Below are 20488 nucleotides of genomic sequence, written 5' to 3'. Positions count from 1 at the left end.
TTGGTAAGATGTTTTGGTCAGATCTCGAGCTGGTCCCCCCACCTGGACGCTTTTCTGCTTGTAGCTGCACACCTTTATGCTCAAAGCAGCCAGAACGGAAACTATCCACTTCCCATTAGTAACCATGTCATATTGGGCAAATTGTAAAAGGAGCAGAAGCCAAAGGTCAGAGGTCTGAAAGGCGACCCCACCATATGACATGTCCCTTGGGAAGAGATTCCTATGCTGTAGCCTCATACCAGCTGCACAACATGTCAGTGAACAGAAAGAAACAGGGCAGTACAAATAGCGGAGGGTCCCTCCATGCTGCTTTTTCCAGTGCCCCATCAAGCTTCAGCCCCGCCCTTCTGTAGGACAAGAGTAGGACTCTTTTGCTAGTCTAAAGCATGAGCTATCCTGGGGTTGTTTGTTCTTGCCATAAAGAGCATAAGAGTTTCGCTTCCTGTTGTGCCCTGATCTAGCTCTTCCTGACAATGCAATGAGCTTGTGTAGGACTTTTGTCCAGGCGCGGTGCGTCCATTGGGGCGTAGGGGCGAAGCCCCACTAAGCCCCATGGACCCACCACGTCCTCACTAGAAGCCAAACACAATTATTTTTAAAAATCGCGCTATCTGCCGGCCGGGAACCGGGAGACACCCGACCTTCCCGGAGTGCGCAAGGGGGGGTGGGGCAATCGGGGGGGGGGGGGAAGGATCGGGCTGCTGCAGCTGCGCAAGTGTATTTTTGGGCACAAACATGCCCGCGCATGCGCAGATCGTTTTCTTGTGAATTCCCCCTTAGAGAGAGGACCAGGGGGCGGGCCGCAGCCCCCGGGGTTACACAGGGCGACTGGGCGAGGAGTCATGGTGCCCCCCCAGCCAATCCTGGCGCAGGATTGGCTGGTCACTACATAGCCCGGTTACATAACCCCTGACGGATAGCACGGCCGACTTTGGTGCTGGGAAACCAGGTTCGAGCCTCTTATCGAACCATAAAAATGTATACATGACTTACTTTGGTGTTAAATAAATAGATATTTTAAAAAACAAATAAAAATGATGTTCCGACTAAGGTGTGAAATTGGTGTCGAATAAATACATGTTTTTAAAAACAATTAATATTAATCATGTATCATTGGTGCTGGAGTACAAGGTTCGAGACTGGTATTAAACACTGACAAGCTGTGTGCAAGTTATATGGTCATAAAAATACATGAATGATGGATGCAGGATGGGTGGATGCATGAATGGATGCAGGATGAATGATGGGTGGATGAATGGATGGGTGGATGCATGAATGAATGATGGATGCAGGGTGGATGCAGGATGGGTGGATGAATGAATGATGGATGCAGGATGGATGCAGGGTGGATGGATGGGTGCATGAATGCATGATGGATGGATGGATGGATGGATGGGTGGATGCAGGAATGGATGCAGGATGGATGATGGATGGGTGGGTGGATGGATGGATGGATGCATGAATGAATGAATGATGGATGCTGGATGGGTGGATGAATGAATGATGGATGCAGGATGGATGGATGGGTGCATGAATGAATGATGGGTGCATGAATGAATGATGGATGCAGGATGGGTGGATGGAGGGGTGGATGGGTGGACACATGAATGGATGCAGGATGGATGATGGGTGGATGAATGGATGGGTGGATGCATGAATGAATGATGGATGCAGGATGGGTGGATGAATGAATGATGGATGCAGGATGGATGCAGGGTGGATGGATGGGTGGATGAATGAATGATGGATGCAGGATGGATGGATGGGTGCATGAATGAATGATGGGTGCATGAATGAATGATGGATGCAGGATGGGTGGATGGATGGGTGGATGGGTGGACACATGAATGGATGCAGGATGAATGATGGGTGGATGAATGGATGGGTGGATGCATGAATGAATGATGGATGCAGGATGGGTGGATGAATGAATGATGGATGCAGGATGGATGCAGGGTGGATGGATGGGTGCATGAATGAATGATGGATGCAGGATGGATGGATGGATGGGTGGATGCATGAATGGATGCAGGAATGGATGCAGGAATGGATGATGGATGGGTGGATGGATGGATGGGTGGGTGGATGGATGGATGCATGAATGAATGATGGATGGATGGATGGGTGGATGGGTAGATGAATGAATGATGGATGCAGGATGGATGGGTGGATGGATGCATGAATGATGTATGGATGGATGCAAGGTGGCTCGGGCTCGCTCGCTGCGGTGCAATATGCAAATTAGTTTACGCCCACCACTTTCAAATGTCACCAGCCGCCCCTGCTTTTGTCACACGAAATGTCATATGGTTGTTTTTTGCAGCTCTCATTATCAGAAAAGACAGGCAAGTTCCTTGTGTGGTCCATGTGTGTTTTACTGAAAACATGTTTTTATCCACAGTTTGCACAGTCGGAGGCAATTTATTGGCGCGAACCTCCCCGGAGTGTGTCGCTATGGTTCCAAGATGGACTGCTGCTACGGCTGGAAGAGGAACAGCAAAGGCCACTGCGAAGGTAACTATACACCGCTAGTCCGCACTAGGAGCCATAAATGAAAAACACATTCATGCTGAACAGTTAGTTTTAAGCACAGATGTGAGAAAAAAACACAAGTTGCTCACGGGAAGATTTTCTGATATTTTAAATAGCATTTTTCCTACCTAGGTATAAAAATATCAGTATTTAATAAAATGCAAATGTTGCCTAAGTTTGAATATTCAGTCACCGTGTGTGTGGAAGTATGATTGGTATTGCATTTGAAAAATGTTTAATATTGAACTTAGTAAGAATACTTCAATCGATGGAAGACACGTGGAAACGAGAGATTTGTGTCTCTTTATTGATATATTCTTTGATGTATAGAGCTACAATTTTGTATAACGCGGTCTTGACCCGTGATTGTCAGAGCGCTTTATATAAGTTACACCTAGTTTGCTTGCATGAGTGAAAAACTAGTTTTAGGAGAGATTGTGTAACTGGCTAGAAAAAAAGTGACATTTGGATGGCCAACACATATATACAAATCATTGACAGATACGGGGTAACCAAATTCTAGTGTATGAGGAAAAATGTTCACGTGCAGAAAGAGGGCATCTTGGTCAGGTTCATTTCATCTGAGATTTTTTTATCAGATTGAGAAGTGTTTTTCAAATAATATTCATTTCATTGCGTTATTGACTTTCTCGTATAACAGAATAGTTGTGATAGCAGGTGAAATAGAATTCCACAATTTAGAAAAAAAAACTGAGAAAGATGGTTTGAGGGTTTTTTCTTTTTTTTTTTTTTACTAAAGGTAGGTAGTTCTAGTAGAAGGGTGTCTGTGTTCACCATCAGAGAGTAACTGTTTCTTGGCAAGGGTGTCAGAGTGTATGATTTTTATGAATGATACAGGTACATTCTAGGTGTGCTGCCTGTTTTAATTGGAAGCCAGTTAAAAGAGCTCAAGATTAGTGTCATATGGTCACATTTACCTCGTTCAAAGATCAATGTGGCTATTTTATGTAGTGTTCCTCTGAGGGGGACAAGATTTAGCTGTGGTATGTCAGTCAGCAAGAAGTTAGCATTATCTAATTGAGAGAGGACTAGGGATTGGACACTGGAGACTCATTTGGGATTAGGTTTCTTTAGCTAAGGCCTTTACATAGGACAAGTAGTTGAGATTTTTCTCAAGGATGAATTCCTAAGATTCTGAACCCTCGATGATGTGTGGGTGACTGATAAACATAGCATCATTTTCAAGCTAGATTGCTATTTGTTATATGTATGCAGTATCTTAGAAACTTCATTGCTTATCTTGCTGGTATAATTAAGTAAAGAAGCAATTCTTACTTTGTGCTGCTGGTTGCAGGTGGCGGGAACCTCAGTCCTTAGGTCGAAACCTACAAGACAGTGCAGCTGTCTGGTTTGCAAAAGACTTCTTGTGGACGTTCTAAAAGCTTCTCTGGGAATACATTCCACCCATAGCTTACAATTGGCTTTGTGTTTTGTAACTCACAGTTGCTTGCTGTCTTTTTGCTAGCTTAATTTGCGTTTAGGCTTTCAAGCTTATAACTTAAGCTGGAAAGCCTAAACGCAAATTTAGCCTAATTAAAATCTCTCCTTGTATTCTTCCACAAGTGCTCGCTTTCTGTAAACAGGCCTTTACATTTTGATCTTATCTTGTAACATTTGCTGTGCATTAAAAGACAGAGGTCATATGTCATGCTCTGTCTTCTGGGTGATCTTGATTTTCCTTCCCTGACTTCACAGGGAGAGGATTTATGTGACAATCATGCCTGCAACTGGGGTTGTATATGGTAAGGCTTTTTTCAAGCACACAACAACATTTGATTGTCTGGAAATGAGGGGTGCAGATATTTCAGAAAATATCAGAATTAGGAAAGCACAAATGAAGCTAATTTTTCTGTAACTCTGCAGTTTTGTGGAAACCGATTTTATTATGATCAAAACAGTTCAGTACACTAGAGGATGCAATTTCCACACATTATCGTTTGTGCGTTGTATAGTTCTATAAGTAAAACTGTATGTCTGTGCATCTGTAAAAGTTATTTCAATTGGATATGTGTTGTCTGTAATGGCAGCAAGCTACCACACCATGCATACTCTACACTATGCTACTTCACTCTACACCACTCTACTCTATGCTGCTCTACGCCCCTCTACTGTATGCCACTTTACTCTACTTTATAACATGTCACTCCACTCTACAGCATGCCTCTCCATGACGCACCACACCATGATCCTTCAGTTCACACCACTCAACTCTAAGCCACTCCATGCCAATCTACAACAATGCTCTCTATGCCACTACACTGCCTTCTAAGGCACTCTATGACATGGCACCCTAAGACATGCCACTCCATTCTTCGACATGCCACTACAATCTATGCCCCTCCACTCTACGTCCCTACACTCCACAACATGCAAAACGCGACTCTATGACTCCACGACTCACCAGGTGAGCAGACCTTCCGGGATTGACGCAAGGAGGAGGAGGGGTCACGGGAGTCGCGAACTACTGGAGACGCGGAAAGTGTATATCGGCCGAAAATGGCCTAAAATGAGCCAAACACTGTCCGAAAATCATCCGAAAACAGACACCCTGGGATCAGCCCTAAATGATTGCTGATTGCTGCCAGAGGAGAGGGGAGTGATTTGGCGGCCTCGCATCGCTAGAGGAGTGCGCTGTGAAGCTGCGGAGCCGTCACACAGTGAGCTCAGGAGAAGGCAGAGTGACACCAGGAACGTGCCTGTAGACATCGGAGAGCTGAGGGAGGCCACTATTTAAAAAAAAAAAATTTGTTTGCAACTGCCTACCTGCCACCGCCACTGCGTGTACTGCTAACAGCTCGCCAGGAGGTGCTTAAAGGCGAGTCAGGGCTTCCGCAGCGCGGGAGCCCAGTACTTTTTGTTTGCAACTGCCTACCTACCACTGCCACCGCCACCACTGCCACTGCTGAGTCCTGGGGCGAGCCTGCTGGCAATCGGGCTGACCGGGGGACCGGAACTACACATCCCACCACCCCTTGCGGCGCTCCACACCGCGTACTGCTAACAGCGTACCAGGAGAAGGCTGAGTGACACCAGGAACGTGCCTGGAGACATTGGAGGGCTGAGGGTGCCCAGTATTTTTTTTTTTGCAACTGCCTGCCTACCTGCCACCACACGTACTGCTAACAGCGCGCCAGGAGGCGCTTAAAGGGGGGTCAGGGCCTCCGCCCGTCAGAGGTCGAAGGAGGCCGGGCATGGCCATGTCATTTTCAACTTCCACCCGGAGGTTATATAGACAAACAACGCGCCTAGGAAAAGGTACTGTCTGGCTGGCTGGCTGGGGATTTCCCATTAACTTGACCAATCCAGCTGACTTTAATTGATTTTACCAACTTTTTTTGATCAGTTTGTTTTTGGTATCAGGGGAGGAATTAATTCATGGCCAAATCCAGAGTACGGCAAGGGGTGGTAGGCATGTTGGATGCCTTTCTGATAAGAGCAGAATCGGTACTCATACATGAAATAGAATTAACAGAACATAGATTGTCTCTGTCTATGGATCCCTCTGCTTTACCAGTACTGGCATTTAATAGCCCTGGTACTTTGGGGCTGCCTTCTGGCAAGGACGACCGCCAATCTCACCCACAAGGCAGTGGGTCGCTTTCACAAAACATAACACCAGAGAATGTCCCGCCACAAATCTCTAAAGAAGTCAGGCCCAAAATTATAACTAGAGGCCAGTCATCAAAAAATAAGGGGGGTGGGAGTAAGGCCCCACAGCCAAGAAAAAAAAGGGGCAGGTAGTAACTAAACATCTTAAATCGACCGATGCACTGCCTAGGCTAGAGATTGATCAATGTGAGCTTGTAGATAATTACCATAATTTGGAAGCCAATAGGACCATATCGCAAGTAGAGGTGACCCCCACCACAAACGCGCCATCAGTAGAAGGGGGGCCTTTTTCAGACAAACTGCAAGTGGTATTAATAGCACACTTAAACCCTATCCTCCAAAAATTGATCAATATTGGGATTAGGCTAGATTCACTTGAGGAGAAAATCAAGGTACTCCCACCTCCACTAGCTCGCATGCATAAGCTAAGAGAAAATGCGGTTGGGGCGGTTGAGGAGGAAATACGGATTTGATTCCCCCAGTCTAAGCACATTTACAGGATGGTTTAGTCCAAAGAAAGGCCCGCCCATATGATAACCACCTAGCATCACAGAACCAGGATCCCAATCGAAGAGATGGACAGCCCACACAAAATAATTCTTCTGATATGAGAAGGGTAAACCTGGAGAACGCTAAATCAGACACTAATCCCTTAAGTCAAGGCCCCATAATAGGTCAGCCGAGAGACAATCCGATCACAAGTGATACTGATATCAATCTTCACCTCCCGCCACAAGCTACACCTTACATCATCATCCTAGCTAATGTCCCAGTACTACCGTTAGGTCAGAGGGAACATTGGTCCTCATTGAGGAATAGTGAATTACATTTTTTAAATAGAAAAACAGGATTGGCTAATAAATTGTTATATGCCGATTATAAGATGGCCCGTAGGATTAGGTGGGTAGGGCAACAACCAAAAATCTAGCAGGAGACTGTGTTGTGCTGACCTTTAGATACCCAGGCCTAGTCCAATCAATACTTGATATGACGACAAATCAAAATCAAATTGGGCACAATCATACTATCTCAGTACTCCCGTTGTTTTTTTTATCCTCCACCTAAATATTAAACCATAAAACGGAAGAAGTGAGATACACTTCGATCTACCAGCGCCCTAAGCATTTTGAGACACAACCCTGGTTCCATAGAAACCGATTTGCCCCACTGAATGATTTGGCCGAAATAGATTGACTGCCAACCAACGGGGGTAGGTTGGGGGAAAACATTCTTGATCCTCATAAAACTGGTGTGGGTGCTGTGGTACTAAATGATAATTCTCGGCAACATCCTCTGAAGTCGAGTCAAGGGTCTGATAAACGCTCTTTATTCCAGGTATATAATATGAGTGAGAGTATGGGAGGTTTGGGTTTAATTACTGCCCCATCCGACCTGACCCTGATTGGCCATAATGGACAAGCCACGCAAGTATCTTATCCTCAAAGAAATTGTCACCAGCTACGCCTACTTTCCTGGAATGTAGCAGGGATTATCCCAAAGCTAACAGATGAGGTCTGGGTTTGGTACATTAAAACATTTTATATCATTTGTACCCAGGAAACATGGAGTAGATCGGATGTTAACATAGATGGATATTCGTCTCTAAATGTTTGGGCGGAACCATCATTGTCAGGGAGGGCAAGGGGGGATTGGTAACTTTGATCTCAGTGGGGTATGAGGCGCTCGTAATCGAAAAGGTAATTGAATCACCCTGGTACCAACTGATCATGTGTTTTAATTTGTTAGATGTAAGCTTATTATGGTACTATAACATTTTTGATAAGCAAAGCACGGGGGTCATAAATCAACCACAAGAGGAAATTGACAAAATAGCACTAAAATTCACCCCTTATGTATTATCTGGGTTGGAGATTTCAACTGTACACTATATCAGCAAAGAAGTAACAAAATGTGCGGGTTGTCTGATCTTGATGATTCACTGCTTGCCCATTTTAAACAAACTCCTCAGGGGGATGCATTAAATTCAATCATCCTTGTTAACGACTTATCCCCAGCGAACAATTTGGTGTACAGCTATGTGGTATATTTTCCGACATTTCAGGGCGGGGGCAGAACCAGTACGATTGATTTTATGTGGGTTATCAGGACATATTCTGATCTTCTAGAAAATTTCCTGGTTGAACCGAACCCTGCCAGTGACCACAATCATCTAACAGCCTCTCTATAAATTAAGGCCCTGAAGCGGATGGCTGTCGACTGTCCTATAAAATATAATTGTAATCAAGGGGTAAGGTTGAAATGGGATACTTTGGATCATGTAAAATTTGAGGAGAATATAATTAAGTCTAACTTAACTGATGTGATGATCTGTTTAACTTATTTAGCCCACCCGGAATCCATTATAGGGAGTTTTGATATTATATGTGAAGATGTGGCAAAAAATCTGCTTATATCAGTTAAAAAAATGAATCACCCTGAACATAAATGGTTTGATTCAAAGTACTCAGCGGCAAGCAGAGCTTTAAACACAGCATTAAGAGCAGTACCACGGGATAGGGCCTTGATTAAGGAAGTTAGACGGTCTCACAAAAACACAATAGAGCATAGAAAAGAAGAATTGAGACGCCAGGCATGGGAAGATTTAGAGAAGGCAGGAATGCTAAGAGATTCCAGGTCCTTTTGGGAGATGATTAATCGTCCACTCTTCACGAATGTAAGCAGGAATGTGGAATCAAATATAACGGGTTTAACTTGGGAGTCCCATTTTACGAAGATTTGTAACCCAAATGATATTAGTCTACAAGTCAGTCAGCCAGATATATTTTTTAATCCTGAATCCGCCCGGTAATTAAGTGCATCCCTAACTTTAGGCAAAGTGGAGGAGGCTCTTAGAAAGGGCATTGCCTCTAAAGTCCCAGGCCCAGACGGGGTACCTTTGAACATCTTCAAAAGAAATCCGGCACTTTGGGGTCCTGTTCTATTAAATGTTTTTAGAGTCGTTATAACTGGCCAGACCCCACAATCTTGGAAGAAAGCTGTGGTAGTGCCAATATTCAAAAAGGGTAATAGAAACGATCCGACCTGTTACAGGCCGATTTCCCTTATAGATGCCACATGTAAGGTGATGGGGAGGGTAATTCTGGCACGCCTGGAGTTATGGGCTGATAATGCTGGGCTAATATCACATACCCAATATGGGTTTAAGAAAGGAATGGTTGAACAGTGCCTCAACTTGTCGATGATCATGGGCAAGTACAGGAGGGCCAGGGGAGCATCGATCCACCTGGCTTTCATGGACTTGTCCAGTGCTTTCTAAACGGTGTACAGGAGCAAGTTGTGGGCGCTGATGGAAGATTTGGGCTTCGAGGAACCACTTGTCACTATCCTCCGCAGACTACATGCTTCCACCTCTGTAGTTATCCGTTATGGCCAATGGAGGAGAAGACAAAGCCCATCGCGTCGAGAGAGGGGTTCCAGCAAGGCTGCATCCAAGCCCCGTTTTTATTTCTGTATTATACACATGAGTTGGAACAGTTTCTGTTAAACAAACACTTGGACTTCCTAAAAATAGCAGGTGCCCAAGAACCTTTATTGTCGTATGCTGATGATACGGTCCTGATGGCCTTGACTGCCAACAGCCTTCAGGGTTGTTTGGATGCTTTCACCTAATATATGACGTCACTAGATCTGAAGGTGAATTATAAGAAATCCTTTGGTGAATTATAAGAAATCCTTTGTCATGGTATGCAGGCCCAAATTAACGAAAGCACAAAAATACACAGTGAATGGGACAACTATTGAGAAGGTAAACATTTTTAGTTATCTGGGGAATGTTTTTAATTCTAACCTAAATTGGGACCAACTTTTAGTATCTTGGGTGCAACAAGCTTCAAGAGTTATTGAGGGGCTGTTTCGATTTGCGGCCAACCTTGGTCATAAACCTGTTGCAGAGCTAATAACCCTGTACAAATAAAAATGTCTGTCAGGAGCAACTTATGGTGCAGGCGTGTGGGGATATCAAAGAGTACCCAGATCCAAATAATTGAGAACGAATTTTTGAAGAGACTCTTATTTATCCCGTCTAGTTCGCCTACCTCAATTTGTCACTCGGAGGTGGGCAAGGATTATATTACAGACAGAATACACATGGCACCCCTGTTTTTATGGGGGAAAATCTGGTCTTCAAAGGAACTTAATTTCTCCCGACTTGTCTTAAAAGATTGCATGAATTTAGACAATGCAATGGCGGTACCGCTTTGTCAAACAAACTTTTTTATAAGATAGGATTAGAAGATTTTTATGATAAGCCTGAGTGTATACCGCCAAACATGAAAATATCCATAAAAGAAGCTTTTGGATTTGAGCGGAGTGTATCTTCTAGGTCCACAGACAAACCGGACCCCCTTTTTTTAAAACAGCAACAATTTTATTTGTCTTTGAGCTTACAGGGAAATGCCCGTTTTTTAATGACTAGATTTCGTTTAGGCACACTGCACTTTCTTGTGGCTTTTCCAAAACAGGTGGGGTGGTGTGAAAGGCTACCCCCCTGTCCTTGTAACAATACAGCCCAACAAAATACTATGCACCTTATGTTATTTTGCACATTATATAAAGACCCCAGGGCACGTTTTCTTAAATTAATTTTAAACGAAAATTGTTCCCGCTCCCATAAAGAGTGTTTTAATTAATTACAATCCCAGCAAATGTTTCCATTTGTAGCTCTGTGCTTAGTTATATAAAACATTGTTTTTATAATAAGGAAATGATATGCAATTAAGTGTTTTATTGTCTGTGAAAAATATTATTTATGCTTTTTTGTAAATATTGTCTTATTTTATGATTGAAAGTCTTCCTTGTGAACTTTTATGATTCATCTGGAATCGAATAAAGGTTTCTGACTGACTGACTGACTCCACGACTCCACGACCCTCCACTCTACGACACACCACTCTATGTCCCTTCACTCTATGCCTCACCAATCTATGACACACCACTCCACTCTATGACACTCCACTCTAAGACACACCACTCCACAATCCTTCACTCTATTACATGCCACTTCACTCCACTCTATGACATGCCACTCCAAGACACACCATTCCACTCCACACCACAATCTTCCCCTCTATGACACGCCACTCCACTCTATGCCCCTCCACTCTACTCCCCGTCATGCTATGATATGCCACTTCACTCCAGGACATGCCACTCCACTTCATGACACACCATTCCACTCCACAACATGCCACTCCACTACATGATCCTCCACTCTACAACACGCTACTCCACGCCACAGTGTATGGTGCACTCAATGACATGCCACTCTATAATACGCCACTTTACAACGTGCCACTCTATGCTCTATAATGCTTTGCCATTGCACTCTATAACACAACACTCTAATCTATGACATTCTTCTCCACTCTATGCCACTCCACTCTGACACTTTACTCCACTCTATGATACGCTACACCACTCTACTCCACTGTGTGCTACTCCACTTTACAGCACTCCACTCTATGCCCCTTCACTCTATGTCAATCTACATCAGTCTAAACCCCTCCTCTCTACAACACTCTACTCCTCTCTGCTACTCCACTCTACTCCCCTTTTTGGCACTATACAACACTCCACTCCACTCTATGAAACTCCCTTTATTCCATTCCAAGCCACTTTACTCCACTCCATAACATGCTACTCTGCTCTGCGTTAATTCACTCTATGCCACTCTGCTCTGCGACAGTCTATGCCACTCCACTCAGTACACTCAACACCACTACACTCTACAACACTCTACTCTACTCTATGCCACTCCACTCTACAATACTATTCCCCTCTATTCCACTCCACTCTATGACACTTTACTCTATGCCACTCTGCTCTATGATAACCTACTCCACTCTACACCACTCTACTCTAGGACACTCAATGCTACTCCCTCAATGCCACTTTAATCCACTCTTCTCTACGAAATTCTATGCCACTCAATTACACTCTACTCCACTTTAGCCTCTCCGCTGTACTTCCTCCATGTCACACCACTGTATGACAGTCTACTCCACTCTACTCTGCATCACTCTACTGCACTGTTCGCACCTTCCTCTAGGCCACCTACTCCACTCTACTTCACTCCACTCTACTCTGCGACACTCTACTCTAAGACACCCTATCCCACTCCACTCTATGACACTCTATTCCATTCCACGCCCCTCCACTCTACAACACACTATTCCCTCCACAACACTTCACGGCACTCCACGACTCTCCACTCTACAACATTTCATGGCATTCTACCCCACTCCACAACACTCTGCTCAACTCTATGCCACTCCACACCGCGACACTCCACTCTACAGCACCTCACACCACTCTCCTCTATGCCATTAACTTTTAGCAATGCTGAACAGTAGCCACGCTGGTGTACATCATGGCTAAAACACATTGGCAAAGCCAATAGCTCCTGGTGTTTGCAAAGGCAAGACAAATTGGCTTTGCCATTGCTTGTTTTTAAGAAGAGGAACTTATTTCTCATTATCAGACTTTCACCCAGAGAAACATAGAGAAAGGGAGAAAAGAGAAAAAAGGGAGAACGAAAACAATAGTAAAATATTGGCAGAGGTAAACCTCAGGGATGAAAAAGAAAGTGCAAAACTGAATAGGACTTGTATGTGGAGGAATAGAGTACAGGCAGTCTTGGTATGCAGGGGCATATTACCAAGGGTGGGGATAGGCAATTATTGCCGGTTTAGCGGCCGTTTTCGGTCACTAAGCAGAGATAATTCTATCGCTCTATTAGCAAGCTGTCGCTAACTGATGTTAGCGACAGCTTTTAAGTGATAGCGAGCGGTTTGGGGCCCGCTTTGCATGTTAGCGATATTTATCGCCAATGACATACAAAGTGGGCGTACCCAACCTGTTAGCAACTGAAAGCAGTCGCTAACGCCGCTATTGCCTATTAGCAAGGCAGGCGTAGCGATGGAAATATTCCCGCTATCGCCAAAAACCAACGCCTGCTCAGACCAGTTCTTAGCCATGTTATCCAATGGGAGGTGGATAACATGGCTAAGAGCATTTCGTCGCGAATGCGTGAATATCGCTGCATTCTCAGCGATATTCACGCATTTCGCCGCTATCGCTGGATATTTTAGCACAATGGAGAAAAACGTTGCTAATAGCATGTTTTCTCCGCTAACATATCCAGCGATAGGCAGCAATAAAAAAAATCGTCGCTAAGCCTATTTAGCGATAATTATCGCTACTTGTTGGTAATATGCCCCTCAGTTTCCTCAATATTCAGCAGCTCCAGTGACAGGCTTATGAGATGAACTTTGGACCTGTATTTCTATTTTTCACAATTTAAGCACTGACGGTGATCCTCTTATTATACCAATGCTTGCTGAGACAAGGTCAACTATGATAACGTTTCTGACAGCAAATTTCCATTGCTAATAATCTATCTATATCAAGAGTAGCTGTCAGCAAACTGTTGACATATATTTGGGAAGTGATGAAACCCCAGTGTAATAAAAATGCATAAAACGTAGTGCACACCATTGTACATGATATGCAAGATAGGCAATTCATTTGTGAACTATCATATTGTCTCTTGTACCAATAGCAAGTTTTACTCTATCATGACTCCTCATGCTCTGTGCTTTCTGAAAATGTATGCCTTGAATTGTTTCTACTGGTATACATCAGACAGCATACACAACTACTATCTTTGTATTGGTATGAACACATTGTAGGAGAGCTTGACGGGTGAAATGCAAAACATAACCTGTCCCCAGCAAGTTCTTAGAACTGGAGCTAACTCATTGACCTCTGGGCTGCCTATTACACTGTTTACCAAAGCATACTGATCAAGCTGATATGAGAGTGAGTGGTGGTCTCAGGCTCTATCATAACCAGTTAAAGTAACTCACAAGGGGGGGGGGGGGACAAATCAACCAAGCAAAAAGTGAAATGCCTGTTTCCAGATTTATAAGTTTTGGCCAGACATGCAGGCTCACACCATGACCTCAAGGCTCACGGTTCCTTATTTAGTTGTGATAGTGTGCAGGCCTCATCCTGCTCTCCGGTTTCCATAGGCCCTGCTGATGACTGAGAAGCTGATGGTGTGGAATGATTCTTTGGGTCTCAAAGTAGTCCAAGGGCAATAGCAATACAGGGCCAAGTCTTACCAAGACTTCTTACTATGGAGCATGGCTGAGGCTACACTCATTTATTTGCCATCGCCTACTTCACTATTTCAATTAAGGAGATCCAAGCTAAAATTTGTGCTTCAGCTACCACCTGCAGCATTGGGCTGTCTGCTTTCTGTGACAGAAGCAGTACCAGCAGCATCTCCTGCCAGGCTCATACCCTCCCCAGAGTTTATCTTCCTTATTCACCCAGGTACTACTTTCGAGACATGAGAGCTCCCACATCGCTACCAGTAAACTGAAGAGGGTAGGTGGGCGTCTCAGGGAAGAGGTATGTTAGGTTTGTGGATACTTCAGGTGTGGGTACACAAGCGTGTGTGTGTATGTGAAGATTTTATACAGTCTTTGCAAAATATATTTTTTACAATCTGTTACGCTCTTGTGTAGGAATAAAAGTAACTGGAGCTGCCTTCTAAACCTCTTTGAAACCAGTGCATAAACATATTACCATCAAAAGTGTTTCATTGAAGCAACGTGCACAGACATTTAAAAACAAATGCTACAACTTCATGACGTATAGTTATTAAATCCCCAATTCATTTCATTGTTTTGAAACGTTACCTTTTTACTGTGTACTTTTATGGCTTCTGTTGTGTTAACCAAGTAAAGATACTACATGAAAATGAAATGAAATTCCTAATTCAATTAATAATACAGAATATTAAAAAAGTTTGAATTACATTATGAAGTATATGTAAGCCTTTTATTATGGTGCTTTAAATCAGTCGATTACATCGTATTTAGTGCAGAAACATCTCTTTAGTATGCATGTGTCCGTGTTTATCTTATGTTAGCTTGGTGTGCTATCTATGTGTCCCTACCTGTTCATATGGCGTACAAGGATGTTACATCTTACTGAGCATGTAGAAAAAAAGCAATACTTAATACTGGGTACATGTATTCTGGCCATGCCTGTTACAGGGCATATGGAGATGAGTAATATCACTTAGGCCACTTGAAGAGTGGCAAAGACTTCTATTGGGCATCTGGAGACTGGAATTACTTCTTACTCAACGTGTGGAGGCTAATATGACCTTTTCTTAGATGCATCTTGTGTAAGAGCAAAATTGTACCCCAAAATGTAGATACATCAAAATTGTAGGTAAATTAAATCTCCCACATTTACTGGATAGGAAGTGTGTAAAATCAGAGAATATTCAAAGTTCCAATGGACAGCAAAATCAGAAAAGAGGGCAGGGTCCTTAGCAGCATAAGAAGTCTTCTGGCTGACCCCCAAAATCAAAGTTTTTTTTATACACAATTCTTGCATATTAATTCAACAATTCTGAGGTTTCATTGTGGTGTGAGCAAATGTATAATTTCTACAGCATATCAGAACATATAGAAAGTAAACGTCATATTGCCTCAGCACCTAAGCACTAGCCTATTCCCTGAATAATTATCAAGCACCATCTATGCTAATGGCATCCGTTGATGTTAAAAAAAAAAACATTAAACATTGAAAATAAGACTTTTTTCAAGTGAATAGATCCAGTGTAGAAATCAAAGATGTAGTTACAAGTAACTATTTTACATCTGCACCACACAAAAGTCATCGTAATCAAAACAATATAGCAATGAAATACACTAGCATGACCTCTGCTTGTCTGTGTGCTGAGGAGCCTGTATGGAAGATGATAGCACAGGGGTGAATGAATGAGTGACAGAGATAGCTTTCATGTTATTGAAGATGGCATTTATTGCAGGAATGCGGCATAGCTTAAACACATTATTAAACACTCTTCAATACAACAGAGTTTTCTTTAAGGCAATTACAATATATAAGTCTGTAGATGTAAAATTGTGTGTGGAAATGCATATTATAATGTTAATGATAAGCAAAAACATAAATCTTTATAACACTTCTACACTTGGTGTGTGGGAACTTTCAGCACCTGTTACTGCAAATGAGTGAAATGGCAACATCAGTTTACAGGTCATGTTTGAACTCTCAACAACTGTCACAAAACATACAAAAACTAGCAATGCATCTTGCTATCATTAGGAAACTGCAAAAAGTGTCTTTATGAACATGTGCAGAACCTCCAGGGCCTTCAATAATAGGCATGGGCAGCAGGCGAAACCTACAACTGCATATTTAGAAAGAGGCAGAATGGGCCATATGTACAAAGCTATTTAGCATTTCTTAACAGACCGAATCACTATATTGGCCCATTAAGAAAAGCTTAATAGCCTTTTGGCATGTACAAAGGTGAAATCGTGGTCGCCAAATGCTATTTCTATTCAGTAGAAATAATATTTTGCAATTTCCAAATTAGGAAATCGAAAATAGGGATTTCCTAATTGCGATATCCTTAGCACATGCACAAAGCATTTCCTAAATGTGAAATGGGTATTTAGTGAATGCAATTATCATTAAATCCAATTCGATGGTAACCATGTGCAAAATAAACAAGCATTTGCAATGCAATAGGTCTCGCATTAGAAAAGTTTGAGCTATTGGTATTGTAAATGACAATTTTTTTATTTATGTGTTGGTTTTGAAAATAGCGAAATTAATAGCTTTGTCAATTACAATGCCAATACTTTTAACTTTCGCAAATGTGACGCCTATAGCCTTTGTACTGCAATATGTGTTGTATTTACGTGACTTAGATGTATTGATATTACAAATAACAATTGCTTTTAATTTTTTTAAATAATTAATACTTAAATAAAAGTTATTGTAATTTATAATGGCAATAGCTTAAACTTTTGTAAATAACTTTTGTGAAGATTATGTTCAGTGTATTTTATTGTGATGAAAATCCAAGAACAGAAGTGAAATTTTAACATCTTTTTGTGACATTTCTAATAAAGCTTGAAACATTGAGAGAACATATTTGAAGAAGTTGTTGTTGAATGGTTGCACAGATTGATGCTGTGGTGGCGCTGAGTGATGCTGTGGTGGTGCTGAGTGGTGCTGGGGTGGCGCTGAATGGTGCTGTGGTGGTGCTGTGGTGGTGCTGAGTGGTGCTGTGGTGGTGCTGGGTGGTGCTGAGTGGTGCTGTGGTGGTGCTGAGTGGTGCTGTGGTGGTGCTGAGTGATGCTGTGGTGGTGCTGAGTGATGCTGTGGTGGTGCTGAGTGATGCTGTGGTGGTGCTGAGTGGTGCTGTGGTGGTGCTGAGTGGTGCTGTGGTGGTGCTGAGTGATAATGTGGTGGTGCTGGGTGATGCTGTGGTGGTGCTGAGTGATGCCGTGGTGGTGCTGAGTGATAATGTGGTGGTGCTGAGTGATGCTGTGGTGGTGCTTATTGAGTAACAAAATCAAGGTGCTGCAAAACCAGTGCAAGGGGCATGGGAGGTGCTCACAAACTGGTATCTGGTACACTGTGTATTTAGAGAGATTCTATATTGTGCTAGTGCACTGTGTCTATTTGAAGGTAAAGGATATGCTCCTTATTGTCCAATTCAAGAGTATTTAGCAATGATTCTTGAATGTGGCAGTCCTTGAAATGTTAAGTAATGCAGGTTGTAATGCTCAGTACAACTCATATACACTAAGAGAACTCTTAAATAATGGCGAGAGAGATTGAGGTGCCGGAACCCAGATGTATTGAAACATTACACAACCCCTGGGATCCTCAGCATACCCAACAAACGCTCTACCTTGAACATTGCTAACCACCTTGCGAAACAGGGAACAAGGGCAGAGTTCAATACCATATACCGTGAGAAATGTATAATGACTTCATTTACCTGCCACTTTCCATCATTCTCTTGTATGCCATTCCTGATAATTGATCAGTTCTGGACCATCGTGGCTAATTTGTCCAATCTCGAAATTGTGCAGTATGAGGTGTACGAAGGGAGATGCTTTTATAGCATCTTACCTTTGAGAAATAAATGTATGGTTATTTGTAAATCAGAAACTAACCAGGCCAAATATCCTACAACCCTTAATAAATGTTTTAGATGATTTCCACAAAATGAGACCTTATTGTAGGCGATTAACAAATAAGCAGGATTGGAGGAGGAGGAGAGAGTAAATGATCAGGTGTGAGGTGGGTAGCAGGAAAGGAGGAAGGAAAGTGAAGGGATGACATAAGAAGAAAATGAATAGAGGGGGTGGAGGAAGGAGAAATGGTGACCAGAGGTCAAATAAAGGGCGGGTGGAGAGGGAGGAAGGCAGGGTGAGAAACGAGAGAGGACAATGAACATTGGGGTGGGTACAGGAGGGAGGGCTGACTACGAGAGGCAGTGAGAGAAAAGAGGAGGCAGACAAGGGAGAGAGAAGCGAAGCGGGAAGTAGAGAGGGAGAGAGCGGCGGATAGGGAAGGGGCGGAAAGCAGGGCAGGCGGAGAAGACAAGATGAAGTGGGGGTGGATACAATAAATGCGAGAAAGTCAAGATGAGAGGAAATTTGACAGGGTGGGGAGGGGTGGCATGGTTGTGGAAGGAAGCAGAGGAGGGACGAAAGAAGAAAGGTGTAGAAGAGAGGGGGGCTAGTCGGAAAAAGGGGGTAAGGGCGAGGTGAATGAGGGGAAAGTTCAGTTGATAGGGCAGAGGGAGTGGAGTTTGTGAGTAGGAATGGTGGAGTGGAGGGGAGAGAGGAGGGGAGGGAGGAGTAAAGAATGGAAGGGGGTTGACTGATGGGCGAGAGAAGGGCAGTGTGAGGGAAGGAGATGAATAGGAGAGCTGAGGGTAGTGGGGATGAAAGGGGAGATTAAAGCATTGGATCTTTCCGAAAAGGGGACAGGAGAGAACAGGGGGGAGCGTCGATGGGTAGGGAGGGGACGGGCTAATGCAGGGACAGGGGGAGTAGTGGAGGAGGAGAAGGCGGGATGGTAAGGGAGTTAGGAAAAAGTTGTAAAGAAAGAGGAGTGCGGAGAGAGGGAACAACCCTTGTGGAGGTGACGAGAAGGGAAGGGGGAGAGGAAAGGAAGGAGACGAGCTGGGTACAGGAGATGAAAGTACGGGGAGAGAAACGTAGGAAATGGTAGTGAGGGTGTCTAGTCCAGAGAAGGCGTGAGGATGGTGGTAGGGGTGTAGGGAGACACGTCATAGAGGAGGCAGTGGAAGGCGAAAGTGCATTAGAGTGGAAAGAAGTGGGGGAGGTGTCAAACTCCAATACCTTCGGGTCGAGTTAGCGCTAAATAAAACTGCAAAAAAAACACACACAAAAGCTGGATGAAAATTGAGAAGTGTAGAAATGAAGGGAGAAAGAGGAAGACAGAACATGTGAGGGAGTGAGGGCAAGAGTCGGGGAGTAGAGGGTTTGAGGTGTAAATTAATGAAGGAGGGATGGAGACGGGGCGGTAGCGAAAGAAATTATACAGAATTTGAACTAAAAAAACTAGAGAAGGTGAGTCATTTTATAGAGCGCTTTATCGGCCTCGAAAGGGCCTCTTGGCGCTACCGTTGAAATGCGGTTGAAGGGAAAAAATGGCTACTATTGAAAGCCACATCAGAGAGAGGAAGGGGTGAGTTATGCCAGATGAAAAGTGGGCGGAGAAGAAGGGCATCACGATGAGAAATTAGAAAAAAAGTGTACGAAGTTAAGCAAAAAAGTGACAAGAAAAATAAAGGGGGAAGAAAAGGGGGGGCGAAAACGAGAGGAAAAAAAACGTCCGAAAAGGGCCCCAGAGGATGTGATCAGCAGTGATGGGTCAGAGAGTGCCAACAGGAAGCGAGCGAAGAAAAGTGGAGAAGAGAAGAGGCTGGGGTGAGAGCGGAAGGAAAAGGCAGAACCGGTGAACAGGGGAGGAGTAGGGGAAAGGCACAGGAGGCGGGCAAGAAAAGTGGGTGTGCGTAGTAATGGGGAGGGAGTCAAAGAGGGTAGGGGCTTATATAATGGTTAACTCGCCTCATGTCATTAGCGTGAGAAAGGAGGAACGGCTGTCAGGTGGCCTCGTGCCACGTAGGTCAGTTTCAGCCAGCCCGGACTTTTCGCTCTCACAGCGCTTTGTATTCTGGGACTTGTAGTTCAGCTTTTACCATTAAAACGCTGGGGGTTAAAAAGTAAAATTACTCGAAGGGCGGATTTGGTAAAAACAAAGGATTGACTGGAGAATGTGACTCATGAAATCTGGCCCACTTGACCGCCGCTACTCTATTTAAAACACGGAAATAAATACATGAAGGTGACTTCAGTCAGTCCTGCTTTTTTAACGAGTGCTCCAACTATGCTGGCACTTTAGACCAACTTGAAACCGGTGTCTA

The 20488-nt window shown here is 43.6% G+C and overlaps 1 protein-coding gene across 1 annotated transcript in view; it reads left to right on the top strand.

Annotated features, from left to right (window-relative positions):
* Positions 1 to 20488, top strand: part of EGFL6 (EGF like domain multiple 6) — a 580012-nt gene that overhangs the window by 84764 nt on the left and 474760 nt on the right. The window contains exon 2 of the mRNA XM_078657865.1: positions 2402 to 2514. Coding sequence (XP_078513991.1) covers positions 2402 to 2514 — 113 coding nt within the window. The remainder of the gene's footprint in view (positions 1 to 2401; positions 2515 to 20488) is intronic.

The sequence above is a fragment of the Lissotriton helveticus genome, chromosome 8, assembly GCF_964261635.1.
Source record: "Lissotriton helveticus chromosome 8, aLisHel1.1, whole genome shotgun sequence".
NCBI lineage: Eukaryota > Metazoa > Chordata > Amphibia > Caudata > Salamandridae > Lissotriton > Lissotriton helveticus.
The sequence above is the reverse complement of the archived record's forward strand: the minus strand, read 5'-3'. Positions and strand labels throughout refer to the sequence as shown.